The sequence below is a fragment of the Thrips palmi genome, unplaced genomic scaffold (assembly GCF_012932325.1).
Source record: "Thrips palmi isolate BJ-2018 unplaced genomic scaffold, TpBJ-2018v1 HiC_scaffold_4, whole genome shotgun sequence".
NCBI lineage: Eukaryota > Metazoa > Arthropoda > Insecta > Thysanoptera > Thripidae > Thrips > Thrips palmi.
The window spans coordinates 5,789,931-5,802,985 of NW_023144631.1; the positions used below are offsets into that span (position 1 = coordinate 5,789,931).

The 13,055-nt window shown below is 65.6% G+C and overlaps 1 protein-coding gene across 1 annotated transcript; it reads left to right on the top strand.

The window, feature by feature from the left end:
• The first annotated feature begins 10,079 nt into the window (after nucleotides 1–10,079).
• LOC117649556 (protein EARLY FLOWERING 5-like) lies at nucleotides 10,080–13,055 on the top strand. Its single transcript, XM_034392442.1, has 2 exons — nucleotides 10,080–10,732; nucleotides 13,022–13,055. Exons 1-2 carry the CDS (start codon nucleotides 10,182–10,184, stop codon nucleotides 13,053–13,055), a joined length of 585 nt encoding a protein of 194 aa, XP_034248333.1. The 5' UTR covers nucleotides 10,080–10,181.

Sequence of the window (13,055 nt, forward strand, 5' to 3'; positions counted from 1 at the left end):
CGTGTATCATCGGGTGAAAGCCAAAGAAAGACTAATGTGCTGCTTCTGCTTGTGCTTCTGGAGGCTGGAGCGGGCTGGAGACGTCCGTGGAGGAGGCCGATGATGGAAATCAGCTCTGGCCCGGGCGCGCCGTGCCGCACTGTCACACATTTGCAAATGAGAGGTCGCAGTACGCGAATGGAGGCACGGAACCCCCGCCAGGCGGAACCGGCGAAACCGAAACCGGAGCATCTCTCTTCCGATTCGCGCCGCACGCGTCTTCTGCTGGGACGTCCTCGACGTCCTGGACGTCCGTGCGTGACGCGGAAATCGCGGAACTTGCGGTGGAGTGGGGGCGTTTTCTCGGACGCGCTTGGGGGCAAGATCCTTCCTTCTCCCTCCCTGAAAAGCAGGTGGTTGGTTCGGTTCGTGAATTTCGGATTTTGTTGAAGGTGCTTGGATTGCTGGGCGCGGCGTTTGTGGGTGGCCAGGCCGAGCAGGTCCCGAGGGCCTTCCTCCCGGGTCCGGGACGGGAGGCCGTCAGGTGGCCGCCCCAGACCTGTTGGTGCAGCCTAACCGCTCCGCCTCTCTCCGCCTCTCTCGCACTCACGCCGAGGAGAGGAGGGAGAGGGTCATGTGGCGGCGCCCGTTTCGGAGGTGGGCCGCCGTTTGGTTCAGTTCAGGACCTTCCACACACACGCACACACACACACGCAGTCGGAGCAGACTGCAGCAGGATCGTCTTCGCCGCCACGCCCTGCCACGCCACCACGTTACACGCACTTTGGCCCCAGCCAGCGGCCTGGCGCACGTAAGGAAAAAGGAAAAGGGAAAAACAAGAGGGAAATGATAATAAAAAGTCTCGAAGAAACATGGTGGCTGGGGAAGTGGTGCCGGAGGGCCACTTGGAGAGGAAAGCCTCGCTGTTGTTGTTGATTTTCGTTTATTTTGGAGCGAGCCTCGACGGTGTCCACGGGATTGTTTTTAAGGTGTCTCGAAAGTGCCCGTCCGGTTTTATGTCATCGTTATTCCCGGTTGCTCCTCGAAGGCATTCCGCGAGGCGGGCGCTGCTGCGTTCTGCCCGCTTCGCCTTCCCGAAGAGCAGCCAGCCACTGCGTGCGCCCCGCTAGCCCCGATTGCGTGCGGCCCGCGTGCGGCCGAGGACCGCGGAGGTCACCGGAAGTCGCTCTGAGGACGGCGACAAAAAAACGGTCAGAAGGCGGGGAAAGCAGGAGGGAAAGGGGAGGAGTCCTGGACCTCAATCATCATGCCGATGATCGCACTCACCGAATTCTATTCCACCTGGCAAACAGGGCCGCTTGTTTTTTCGACGTGTTTTTAATTTTTTCCACGGCCCACCCCGCTGAAGTCGAAAGCCCCTTCGCGTCCGAAATTCCGAGTCGCGTTCCTTCGCTCCGTCTCACTCATGGGTGAGACGCAGCGACAAACCGCTCCTCTGAATCCCCCACCCCCACCCCGCGCTGGTGGTGGTCTTTGGAGGGTTTCATTCACACGTCCAGACTTCTCTCCCGTTCCTGGAAACAGGTTGCTGCCTTTTGTGGGACACTGCAGGGCACTGCAGGGGCACTGCAGGGGCACTGCAGGGCACCCCGAGGTCGTCCAAAGGGCGGCCGGCCCGCACTCTGAGTTCCCCGATAGCCCTTTCGGTGGTCAGTGAGACATCGCGACATCGAATACCCCAACAGCCGAGGGGGGTCCCCAAATGGCAAAAGGCCGTACCTTGCCCGTTACAAGTATAGGCTGAAAGTGATGCCAAGGCAACTTCTGGATCCGCCACTGCTCGCCGTCGACCCCGGTCCGGTCGATACGCGTCACCCTGGACGCCGAGGCCTCGAGGTCGGCGTCGGCGGCAGCGAACGGGCCAGGCTGCGGGTGGAGCGCGCCACGCCGCCCGACGCCGCCCGACGCCGCCCGCCCTGGCGACGGGTGTACCCGGCTGCTGCCGCTGCTGCCCGGACTGTACCGACTGTACTCACTTTTCCGACTGTACCCGCCGCACTTCCTCGCTGGGCTGTACCGCCGGCGTAGTGGTGTGCAGTGCCGCACCGCGGCCATGGCGGTCGACGCCCCCAATTAGCCATTCGTTTCATAAGAGAAATTGAGCCGGCGCCTAGACCGGGAGCTTGGCGGACAGCGAGGCGGACAGCGGACCGCGGTGCGGTCACCCGGACGACGGACGGACGGACGGCGGACGGAGCGCGGCGTCGTACATAACGTGTCCTTACAGGGGTGTGGCCGGCGGAGGAAAGCGGGGGCAAAGGGCAGCGCAAGGCGGAGAGGGGAATAGCCCTGGTTCGAACCCACCCGCCTCCCTATTTTTTTTTCGGGCCGTCATTTACCGCAGCGTGCTCAGTAGCGCCCCCCTCCTCCCGAACCACAACAGGCAAGACGCAACGAGGAGGCGTCGACGCACCTGCAAATACCTGCAGTTATCTGCGAATAGCGCGAGTCGGGCCTCTCGGCTGCGAATAAGCATGCGCGGGATGCATATTGCAGCGCTGCTCCGCGCTGCTCTGACCGGAGGCCAAGGCACCCATCCGACCGGCGTCGTATACGGCGCCTGTAAAGCATGCGCGTCTGTGTGCGTGCGTGCGTGTGTGCCGGCGCGTGTGTGTGCGTGCGCGGGCAGGGGGCTACCAAATGAGAGGAGGGGAAACGGTAGGCAAGCGAGCGGTCGGTCGGTCATATGGGCTGGCTGGCAGCGGAATACATACCTACTGCACCGTAAATTGGTTTGGTGGCCCCGCCAGTGCCCTGCCAGCAGACTCATTCCGAGAGTGGTTTTCGTCGCTCTGTCTCTGTCGCACCTGTTAGGGACGCCCTGTGAGTGCGAGGGGGACAGAACGACTTTCGGAGTCAGTCTGCAGTGGCGTGGCCGCGTGGCTGGCGGAGGGCGCGTCGTGCGTCGTGGCCACGGCGCGGCGCTCCAGTAGTCGATGCGTTCCAATATATCATATTGCTACCGGGAGGAGGCGCCCTTTCATAACCCGTGTATCGGGCTGTGCATCACCGCCCCGCCCCGCCCCGCCCCGCCCCTCTGCATTGCGCAACCGAATGCATCTCGGCGCCGCCACCCCCGCCGCGCGTCGGCCGGGCTGCCTTGCCTTGTCGATCCCGTTGAGGTTTCTGAGAGGGTGGCGAGGCCTAATGCAGCCGTTTTCTGTTGTGCGTCGCTGTTACGCACTGGCGGCCTTGTGCTGCAGACCGATTCCGAGAGTCGTTTTCGTCGCTCTGTCTCTCTCGCACCCGTTCGGGACACCCCGCGAGTGCGAGAGAGACAGCGCGACGAAAACGACTCTCGGAATGAGTCTGCTGCGGTCAGCGGGGCCGTCGACGGCGAGGTGCAGGCTGCGGTGCGCGCCGCGCCAGCACGGCCAGCACCGCGCGCCCCGAGTGGACGAGCCTTTTTGCCTATTACAGTGCAGGGTGCCGTTCAGAACTGGACCGCTGCCGCCCAGATGCCGGAGAGAAGTAGGCCGTCCCTCACAATCACCGCGTGCTTCTGGCTTTGGGGCCTTTGGGGCCTTTGGGCTTTGGGGCGTGGATCAACAACCGCCCCGCTGGCCGTTCCTTCCACAGACTGCACGGCGGCAACGCGGCGGCTCGCTCTCTCGTCGTGAGTGGTCTCGACTGGCTGAGCACTGGAACGGTGAAGCTACCAGTGTATTATTGGTGCCGCACGCACTGGCTGTGCAACGTTCTAACGCACGCAGGTGGACGGACAGACAGACAGACAGACAGACAGACAGACAGACAGACAGACAGACAGACAGACTGACGGGCCGTCGTGCATGGTGCAATTGGAGCCGAGGCGCCTCCCCATTAGCTGCAGACTGGCTGGAGATTTGGAGGCAGAGGGCCGCATGGCCGTTAGGCCGCAGCGCGGTGCATCTTGGGACGCGCGCCGATCTAGAGGATCTAATCCAGATCTAAACCCAAGTCGGGTTTTGGCGGCGCCAAGCCGCGCCAAGCCGCCACGCTGCGGCTCGCTAGCGGGACCGACTGGCTTATCTGCAACGCGTGCTCCCCGAAATAAAACAAGCTAGAACCCGAAAGCGCAGAGCGCGCGGAGCGGACCGTCTAGCGCGCCTAGCGTGGCGTCCGGAGAGACGGGGCCGGGTCACACAGGGGCTCATGTCCTCGGTCATGACGTCATGGCGGCCCGCTGCTTCCCCGGCATGCCCTTCCGGACGGCCTGGCGGCCTCTCGGACGTCGATATCGGTTTCCCTGCATATAAAGCACAGATAAGGCCGCCCGAATAACACACGGCATTTGTTTTTGCCGTCGGCCGGGACAACGGGGCCGATGGAATGACCACTATTTCGAGCCGCTCATCGGATATCGCCTTCCCAGCGATATTTCCAACTACGCTTTCGTCGCTCTGTCTCCCTCGCACTCATAGGGCGTTCCGTGTGGGTGCGAGAGAGACGGAACGCCTGCACGTGCACCGAGGCCACGTGTCGCCCCGCCCCGCGTGCCTGCACTGCCTGGCGGGCCGGGCCGCCGCTTGGCCGCGAAGCCTGGCGAAGCCCCTACGGTGCCCCAGAGGGGTAGGCAGGCCGCGGGCCTTCAGGCGCCTTCAGGCCTCCGGGGCCGCAATCGCCGTGGACGACTCCGAGGCTAATGCCCGTCATTCATTCCATGGCGTGACACTGGACGCGGTGCTGGACGTGGACGTCGCACAGTGGGCCAGAAGACCGGTGGAGGCGGCCAAAACTCAAGATGCGGAGCTCCAGAGTCGCTAAATGGGACTCAAACTGAACGTGTGACCCCACCAATGGATTCCTCGTTCGGAAAGCAATCCATTGGTGGGGTCACACGCTCGGTTCGAGTCCCATTTAGCGACTCTGTGGAGCTCTAGAGTTTTGGCCGCCTCCACGCTCTTCTGGCCCACTGTGCGTCGTGGACACGGGGTGTGGGAGCTCGCCTTGCCCCTTGACGTGGAGACGGCGATAGGGCGCAGCGCGGCGCAGCGAGAAGCGGAAGACCGGCATCCTCACTTCCGCCGTGCCGTGCCGTGCCGTGCCGCGCCGCGCCGCGCCGAGGTGCTACACGGTGTGGAGTGGAGCACCGTGTGGAGTCCCAGACAATGCCCGCGACTCTACACTGTAGTGCGCGGGAAAAATAGTTTCCTCGAGACAGGATCGTCATCGGCGAGCCTCATGCGGGCTCGCTCGCTCTCACTCACTCGCGCGCACAGGTCGTCGGTCGTCATCGTCCCTGCGTTTCCACACCGCGCGGCCGTGCGCACCTCCACCTGTGTGGCTTGGCGGCTTGGCTTCGATCCGGCGCCATTACGACTCCAATTTGTCAGTGGCGTGCCGTGTGCAGTGTGGTGGCTATCAGTGCGCACACCGACGCACACAGACGCGCACCGAAGCGGCGGGTGGATCCTCCCGGGCTGCCGACCTGGCGGCGCGCGGCGCGGCGCGGCGGCGCGGCGGCCCGGCGGTCGATACGGGATGGATCGGGATGGATAGGCACGCACGGGAGTTGCGCAAGCAAGCCGAAGCAAGCGGTGGCGACTGGTCACCGGCCGGGGCCAGCGAGCTGGGCGGGGCGGACTTCTCCCCGTCTCTCTCACTCACGCACTCTTGCGCCTCGAGAAATCGTCGGACCTTAATCACTTCATTTTGGAATAGACCTGCTTCCTGCGGGCTAGGATCTAGGCGTTTGGGCGGGACCGGGTGAGTCCGTCTCCAAACTCCAAACACAGTGCGGGGGGGGGGGGGGGGGGGGGGTAGGCGCGGTCTGCGGTCACCAGCCGCGCCTGTCTGTGACACCTCTGCAAGAACAAGAACCCCCTTTCGCCGGCGACACCGCGGCAGGGCAGGCCGGCCAGGCCGCGAGAGTGGCGGGGCTCTCTGTCGGCGCCAAAGCCAAATAATGAGAGGTTGGCGGTGCTGTGGTTTGGCTTGGCCAACAGACGGACGGACAGACAGCCAGGCCGTGTTTACCTTTCACCTCGACCTGGCGTGTGGCTCGCGTGGCCCTGCATCCCCTGTCCGTCCGCGGGGGCGGCGGACCCGCGCCCTTTTCCAGTGGACGTGACAGTGGACGGAGGCGACCCCTCCACGCTGAACTTGGACTGGATTCGCCAGCCAGTCAGACGGACAGACAGACAGACAGACCAGTGGGACGAGGATCGATTCATCGAGGCCGTCAAATTTTCATGCCGCGGTTGCGCGCTGAGCATTATGCACGAGTGGCCGGGTAAAGGCTGCCTGCCTGTCCGGCTGTCTGGCGTTCCCGCGACACGGAACACGAAGCTCAAACGCGGACATCCCGCGGGACTGGCGGGGACTCGCCTCACCGCCACGCCATGCTCAGTGAATTAGGAACGATCGGCCGCGGCGCCGTGGGGAAGGAGGAGGGGGGCGGGGGTCTCTTTTTCGGAAAGGGGGAGGGTACCCACATGAAGTACATACATACTGAAGTACCAGCCAGACAAGCGGCGTCTCTCCTCGCAAGCCTGCTGAAGCCCCCCCGGACCGGTACTGTACACCGTACCTTACGGCGGCACGGCGGCGGCGCCTGGCCAAGTTCACACGCCCGGCGGCCCGGCGAGGCAGATCCACCGGCCGCACCCTGACGGGGGCCTCCTCGGCCTCCTCGCGGTGCGTGTCCTCATTGCTGTACTTTTTGGGGCGTTGTTTGGGCGGGTCGGCGACCGGCTGGACGGACGGCGTCCGGGGCCGCCATGGGGCCGCCATGGGGCCCGCGACGACGCGCACGTCACGTTGGCCGTCATTACCACGCGCCTGCCGCAGACTCATTCGCGCCGTCTCTCTCGCACTCGGGCGTGCCGAAGCGGGGCGAGAGAGACGGCGCCACTATGGAGTGCGTGCGGGCTGAGGCCGCCGCCACGCCGCACCACGTCGGCAAGGTACACATACACTGGCATAAGCGATGCGGCGGCGGCGGCTCTGGGGCAAGGCCGCTCCACTGGGGCTGGGGGTGGGAAAAGCAGGAGCCAAGGCAGACGCAGGCCGCGCTCGAATGCTTGAGTGCTTGAACCGCAATGGCGCCGCTGTAATAGCCGCGTGTTTGGCCGGGGAGGAGGAACCGGGCCTCAATTCATATTGAGATCAACCCTGGCGGTGGGTTGGGGCCCTGTTTGGAGACGGTCGTGGATTCGGGTTCGGATTGGGCAGCGCGCGGCGACAGTGCGGATCCGGGCCTGAATGGTAGGCCGAAAGCCACGCTTCGCTTGGCCGGCGCTGGCTCCGCCACTGGCAGTGCACACCGGCCGCCGCAGTGGCGCGTCGGGCGACGGCCACCGCGGACCCGCGGACTTGGACCGGACTCGGACTCGCGCGCCAGGCCGCGGAGCACCGCGGTGCGCGGACTGCCGTTGGCGGCTGGCCGAGCCATTCAGAACCGTCTTCTCGTGTCTCTGCCTCTCACGCACCCTTACGGAACGCCCACGGAGTGCGACAGAGACAGAGCGATTCTCCGGGAGCGGTCTGCTGGCGTGGCCCTGGCGTGGGTCGCGGAGAAAGCCATAACGCTCATGAGGAGGCGCACCGCGCGGCACTGCGGCGCCGCGTCCCCGAGACCTTTCGCGGTGCGGCCCGCTGTTCGACGCGGCCGCGGGGGACCGCTGGAAAAGCTGAGAAAAGCGCGGGGGGCCGTTTGGCGGCGCGATGGAGTGCCTGAGTGTGGTAACGACGCTGACGCCGCCTCTAAGCGGCCGCGGCCGCGCCGCCCTGGCCGCCCTGGCAGATGGCGGCGATACCGGCCGGGCCTTGGCGGCGCTTGGCGGCTCGGCGGCGCTTTCTGTGCCGTGCCTGCCGCGCTGGGCTCGCTGGGCCGGCCGGTGAGGAAACTCGGTACGGGGCGCGCTTTAAATCGTGACGCTTACGCCGCTTACGCCAGTGCCTCGTGCCCGTGGCCTTGGGTGTGCCTTCGTCGCCTTCGCCGCCTTCGCCGCCTTGGGCTGGACAAGGCCACCGCCGACATCCCCTGCTGCGCAGCACTCCATGCTGCCTCTCTCGCCCCCTAGGAAGCGGCCCGTGAGTGCGAGAGAGGCAGTGGCGTAGCAGCAAGGGTTTCGTCCGCGGTCACGCGCGCCGCTCGTGAATACGCAACAGGACTGTCGTGGTGGTTGGTGGTGTTGCGGGTTCAAATACCCGCCGCCTGCATGCGGCTTTCGCGGCCGCTCTGCGTGCGCCGTGCGCGTAGCGCGTGCCCGACACGCGTGCGGCGGGCCGGGCGGCGGGGCCCCGTTTAGTATGCGGGGGCGTGCGCGACCTGCATACTGCGGCGGTGCCGGCAGTGCACTGCTAGGGAAGTTCTCGGAAAGGCTTGGCACACTGGTGGTGAACGGGCGTTGGAATGAGGGTTTCGGAGGGTGGTCGCCGACCTCGGCGCCGACGCCGCCCCGGTCAAGGCCGCGCTCTGGGCTGTGCGAGGTTCTCATACCAGCCGAGCGATTCCAAAGAGCGCTTCGTCGCCGTGTCTCTCTCGCTCCCGTACGGGACGCTCCGAGAGGGCGAGAGAGACCGATTGACGAAAGCTTGGTTCGGAATCAGCCTGCAGCATAGCTATAGCCGGCGAGCCATCCCCTAATAGGAATACCACACCGCCCCCTTCCGCTGGATCCGCCGTGGAGGCCGCGCCCCGCGTGGCGGCGTCGTGGGGGCGTCGCGGAGCAGGCGGGGCAGTGCCACGGCCAGGTCGCAGTGCCATGGCGCCATCGCAGTGCTGCGGGGCTTATGGTGCTTTCAGCGGCCGAGCGGCGCCCCGTCACCGCATTGTCCCGGCCATGTGTCCAGCGCAGCCTCCTTTGTCTCCTCGCCGAGGCGAGGCGCGGCGCGGCCAGTCTGTCTGCTGTGCTGGCCGTCGGCCGTGTCCGCGTGCCTCTCAAATGCCAGCCATCGTTAGCCACAGACACTACCGTGGCGTGGAAATCACTCGCCGTTATCGACGGGCGGCGCTTTGCACTGCGACTGCGACGCCTGTCTGGCGGAAGAGCCGACCCTCGAGTCGATTCCGTCGTGGGGCTGACAGTGACAACGCAACGCGCGCACGGCCACGCCCCCCTCCCCTTAGGTGGCCTCCCTCCAGCCAGTTCATTTTGATAGGTCGCCGTCTCTCTCGCACACGTGAGCCCCAGCCCGCCAGCCGCCAGCCTCGTCCGGCTTCCGTGCAGGTGAGGCTGCTCCCCGTCGCCACCAGAGCCACGCCACCGGGCCGCGGCTGCCGGCCCCGCGGAGGCCCGCCAAAGGTCACGCGCCAGGACGGCGCCGAGCCGAGCCGGTCCTTGTTAGGGTCGCGGACTTTCTTTTTACCCGAGACCGGCGTGTGCATGATGGCTTGGGGGCAGGCCAGGGCGGGCAGGCCTGCTGGCGGCTGTCTCGGCGCACGCGGAGGAGGCGGCCAAGTGGCCCGTCGTCCTGGAAGAGCCCCCGTTTCGTAAGGGTTGCGCAGCCCTGGAAGCGCTCTATCTATAGATGCCATGCTGCGGTGACATTTATGAATTATCATCGAGTTTGCCTCATCCCCTTATCTGCATAACCTGACCTTCACATGTATTCGGGGCGGGGTTATCCCTGGTGGTTACGTTGACGTGTGTGTCACACTGTGTGTCTGTGTGTTGCAGGGGGCGGCAGGCCGTGCCATGGAGCCGCCGCCCTTGTACTCGCCCAGTCGCCGACCGCTGCTCCAGTTCCCGCCGCCCCCGCCCTACCCGCCTCCCGACTGCAACGCGGCCGCCCTCATGATCCCCGGCATGCCGGGCCCCGCCGCGGCGCCCGCGCTGCACCAGCAGCAGCACCACCATCACCACCAGCAGCAGCAACACCAGCAACAGCAGCTGCGGGCCGCGCACCAGCACCACCTGCACCAGCAACAGCAGCAGCAACTGCAACAACTGCAGCAGCTGCAGCCGCACCGCAGTGCCGCGGCCGTGGTGGCCGCCGCCGCGCACCACCAGGCGCAGCAGCTCGCGCAGCAGCACCGCGTGTACCAGCAGCACGCCGCGCACGCCGCGCACGCCGCGCACGCGCGCGCCCAACAGCAAGCCCACGCGCACGCCGCGGCCAGCGGCCAGGGCGACGGCCAGGGCCCCGGCAACGTGGTGCACCACGCCGACTGCCCCTACTCGTACTCGTACGCGTACTACGAGCCGGGCGCCGCGTCCACGCCGCGCCACGTCACGGACCGCCAGGCCAGGCACATGTACGTGACGCGCTACGGCACCGAGGAGAACATCTACGAGGAGATCGGGGAGGTGTCCGCCAAGCGGCAGGCCGCCCTGGAGGAGGAGGTGCGCTCCGTGCAGAGCAGGCACCGCCGCGTGCTGGGCGAGCTCAACCTCACCGTCGAGGCCATGCTCATGCCGGCGCACGAGACCACGCCGTCGGCGGCGACGGCCGAGGTGCAGGTGCAACCCCGCGGCCCGACCCCGGCCGACGACGCGCCCCAGCACCAACAGTCGCGGCCTTATGTGCCGCCTGCCCCCGACCTGCTGGAGGACCTACTGCGCAACGTGGGGCCCACCGACGAGCTGCTGTCCCCCGCGGGCTGCTCCCTCAGCATGGTGGCCACGCCGGCCGCGCCGCAGTCGTCTCCGTCACAGGGCTCGCCGTCACAGACGCCGCTCGAGCAGCAGCACGACTCCGGCTTCTCGGGGTCCGGCGGGTCCTCGGCCGCCAGCCTGGGGGGCTCCCTGCGCCGACCACCGCCTCCACCGCCGCCAACGCCCTCGCCGTACCAGTCGCCGGCCGCGTACGGACAGCTGCCCGCCGCGCTGCAGGCCGTCGCCGTCGCAGCCGCCACGGCGGCCTCGGGCGCCGCGACGCCACCGCCCGCGTCCTCCGGCAACACGACGCCCTTGATGGCGTCGCCGCAGCACGTCCACGGGGTCCACGCGGTCCACGCAGTCCACGGCCAGACGCAGTACGTGTCCACCTGCCCCGCGCACCCGGGCACCGTGCTGGCCAGGCCCGTGCCCGTGCACCGCCAGCACCGGTCGCTGGACCTGGGCCGCGACGGCAAGCCTCAGCTCCTGCCGCCGCCGCAGCATCATCAGCGCGGCCACCGACACAGCCACCAGCCCAAGGACGCAAAGGACAGCAAGGACGTGCACGGCGCGCACTCCCAGCACGGCCACGCGGACCGCGGCCACGGCGACCGCGGCCACGGCTTCTGGGGCAAGCGCGCCTGGAAGAAGATACCCGGCTTCCACGCCTCGGCCAGCAAGATCAATGGTGAGTCTTTTGTCTCTTTCTTTTCGCATCTCACATCGCAGCGCATCGCTCCCACGCGGTCGGCGCCGTTTTCGATTTCATCGGCGGTAGGTGCGCGATAGACAGGGACAGGCGGCGTGTGAGAAACTTTCCCGGTCGACCCGCGTCGTCGTCGTCCTCGCTTTCGCGGAAAACAGCCCTTCGCGCCGCCATGGGCTGGGCTGGGCGTCGTCCTCTCGCCCGCAGGCGTTCCGGGAAACGACATAAAGACTGTCTGGGCTCCGCGCTCCGCCATGGGCGCGCCACGGCCACGGCCCCGCCGGGACACTGCCGGGGCCGCCAAGGCCCACCTGGCTAATCCAGCGAGGCGCAGTACGGGCGGTTTCGCTTTGATGGCCGTGGAGGCCCGGTTGGTGGTTGGCCCGTGACAGCGCACGCACGCGCACGTCGCACGCACGCCACGCCGTGCATGTGTTTAGGATTCCGTCCACGGGCCGCCACCGCACCCCGTGCACACTGGCTTTCCCGAACAGTCGCTCTGCCTCTGTCGCACTCACGGGGCACTGATAGGTGCGGGAGAGACAACGACGAATCAGTCTGCGGGGCCCGACCCGGCCCGGTCGGCAGTGAATCACGCGGGGCGAGTTCCAGGCCTCCAGGCCTCCAGGTCGTAATACAGGTGTCAGGCCGGGTCCCCATTCGTCACGCAGGCACCACTCCTGTTACGGGCTCTACTCTAGGTGCTCGGTGCCGGCGTGCCGTCGCGCTCGGGTTCAGTTCGGCGGCTTGCAAAATCCGGACGAACCGGCCGTTGGTTTCGTTTCGGTCTCCGCGGCCCGGCGAGTCCGGAGTGGAGTGGCAAGTGGCACGGGGCGGAAGGTTGTTCTTGGTTCGTTGGCGGCGTCGGCGCGGCGCGGGGCGCAGGACCACGACCAGGGCCAGGCCAGCCGGCGTTGCGTTCCGGCGGTAAGGCGCAAGGCGCCGGTGTAAGCGGGATATCCTACTCCCCGGATTGAGTTACTCCCCAGTACACCATCCCTAGGGACAATGTACTCCCCCCTTAGGGAGAGTACACCATCCCTGGGGATAGTGTACTCCCCTACCTCGAGAGGGGGGGAGTACATTGACCCTAGGGATAGTGTACTCCCCCGGGAGTACACTATCCCTAGAGTGAAGGTACTCCCCCTCTCTTGAGGGGGGAGTACATTGGCCCTAGGGATGGTGTACTCCCCCACCAGCAGGGGAGTACTTGGTCCCTAGGGATAATGAACTCCCCCAAATGGCAGACGTAATAGGGCAGATGCCGTTGTCGGGTTGGTTGGGTTGGGTTTTCCTTGCATCGACGGAAGGCTACTTAATATTCTAAATCTAAACTGTCCAACCAATCCTAACCAAACCTAACGGGCTCGGGATAGATCTTACTCTACTCGCGACGGATGTTACCCTACTCTCGACAGATATTATAATCAAACATAATGGTCCAACCAGTCCTAACCTAACGGGCTCCTCACAGATCTCAAGGGCGCCGGAAGTGAGGTGCGGGGGAGGGCGACTTGCCCCCCCCCCCAAAATCTGGTGGGGGGGCATCGCCCCCCCCACTTTCAGACACTAAAGTGCCATTTTGAGCTCGAAATAGAGAAAAAAATATAGCAAAGTCGCAAATTCTTTGATTTTTGGCTTCTTGCTCGCTTCGCTCGCAGGTTTTCTTAATTTTCCTCCATTATTTTGCCGTTTGGCTCGCTTCGCCCACCAATAAAGCGTGTGATTAAGCTCTAAAAATGGCAAAAGTTGTGTTAAAGTCTAGAATTGTGTGAATTTTCGCTTTAAGCTCGCTTCGCTCGCTGGATTTGGAACAATATTAG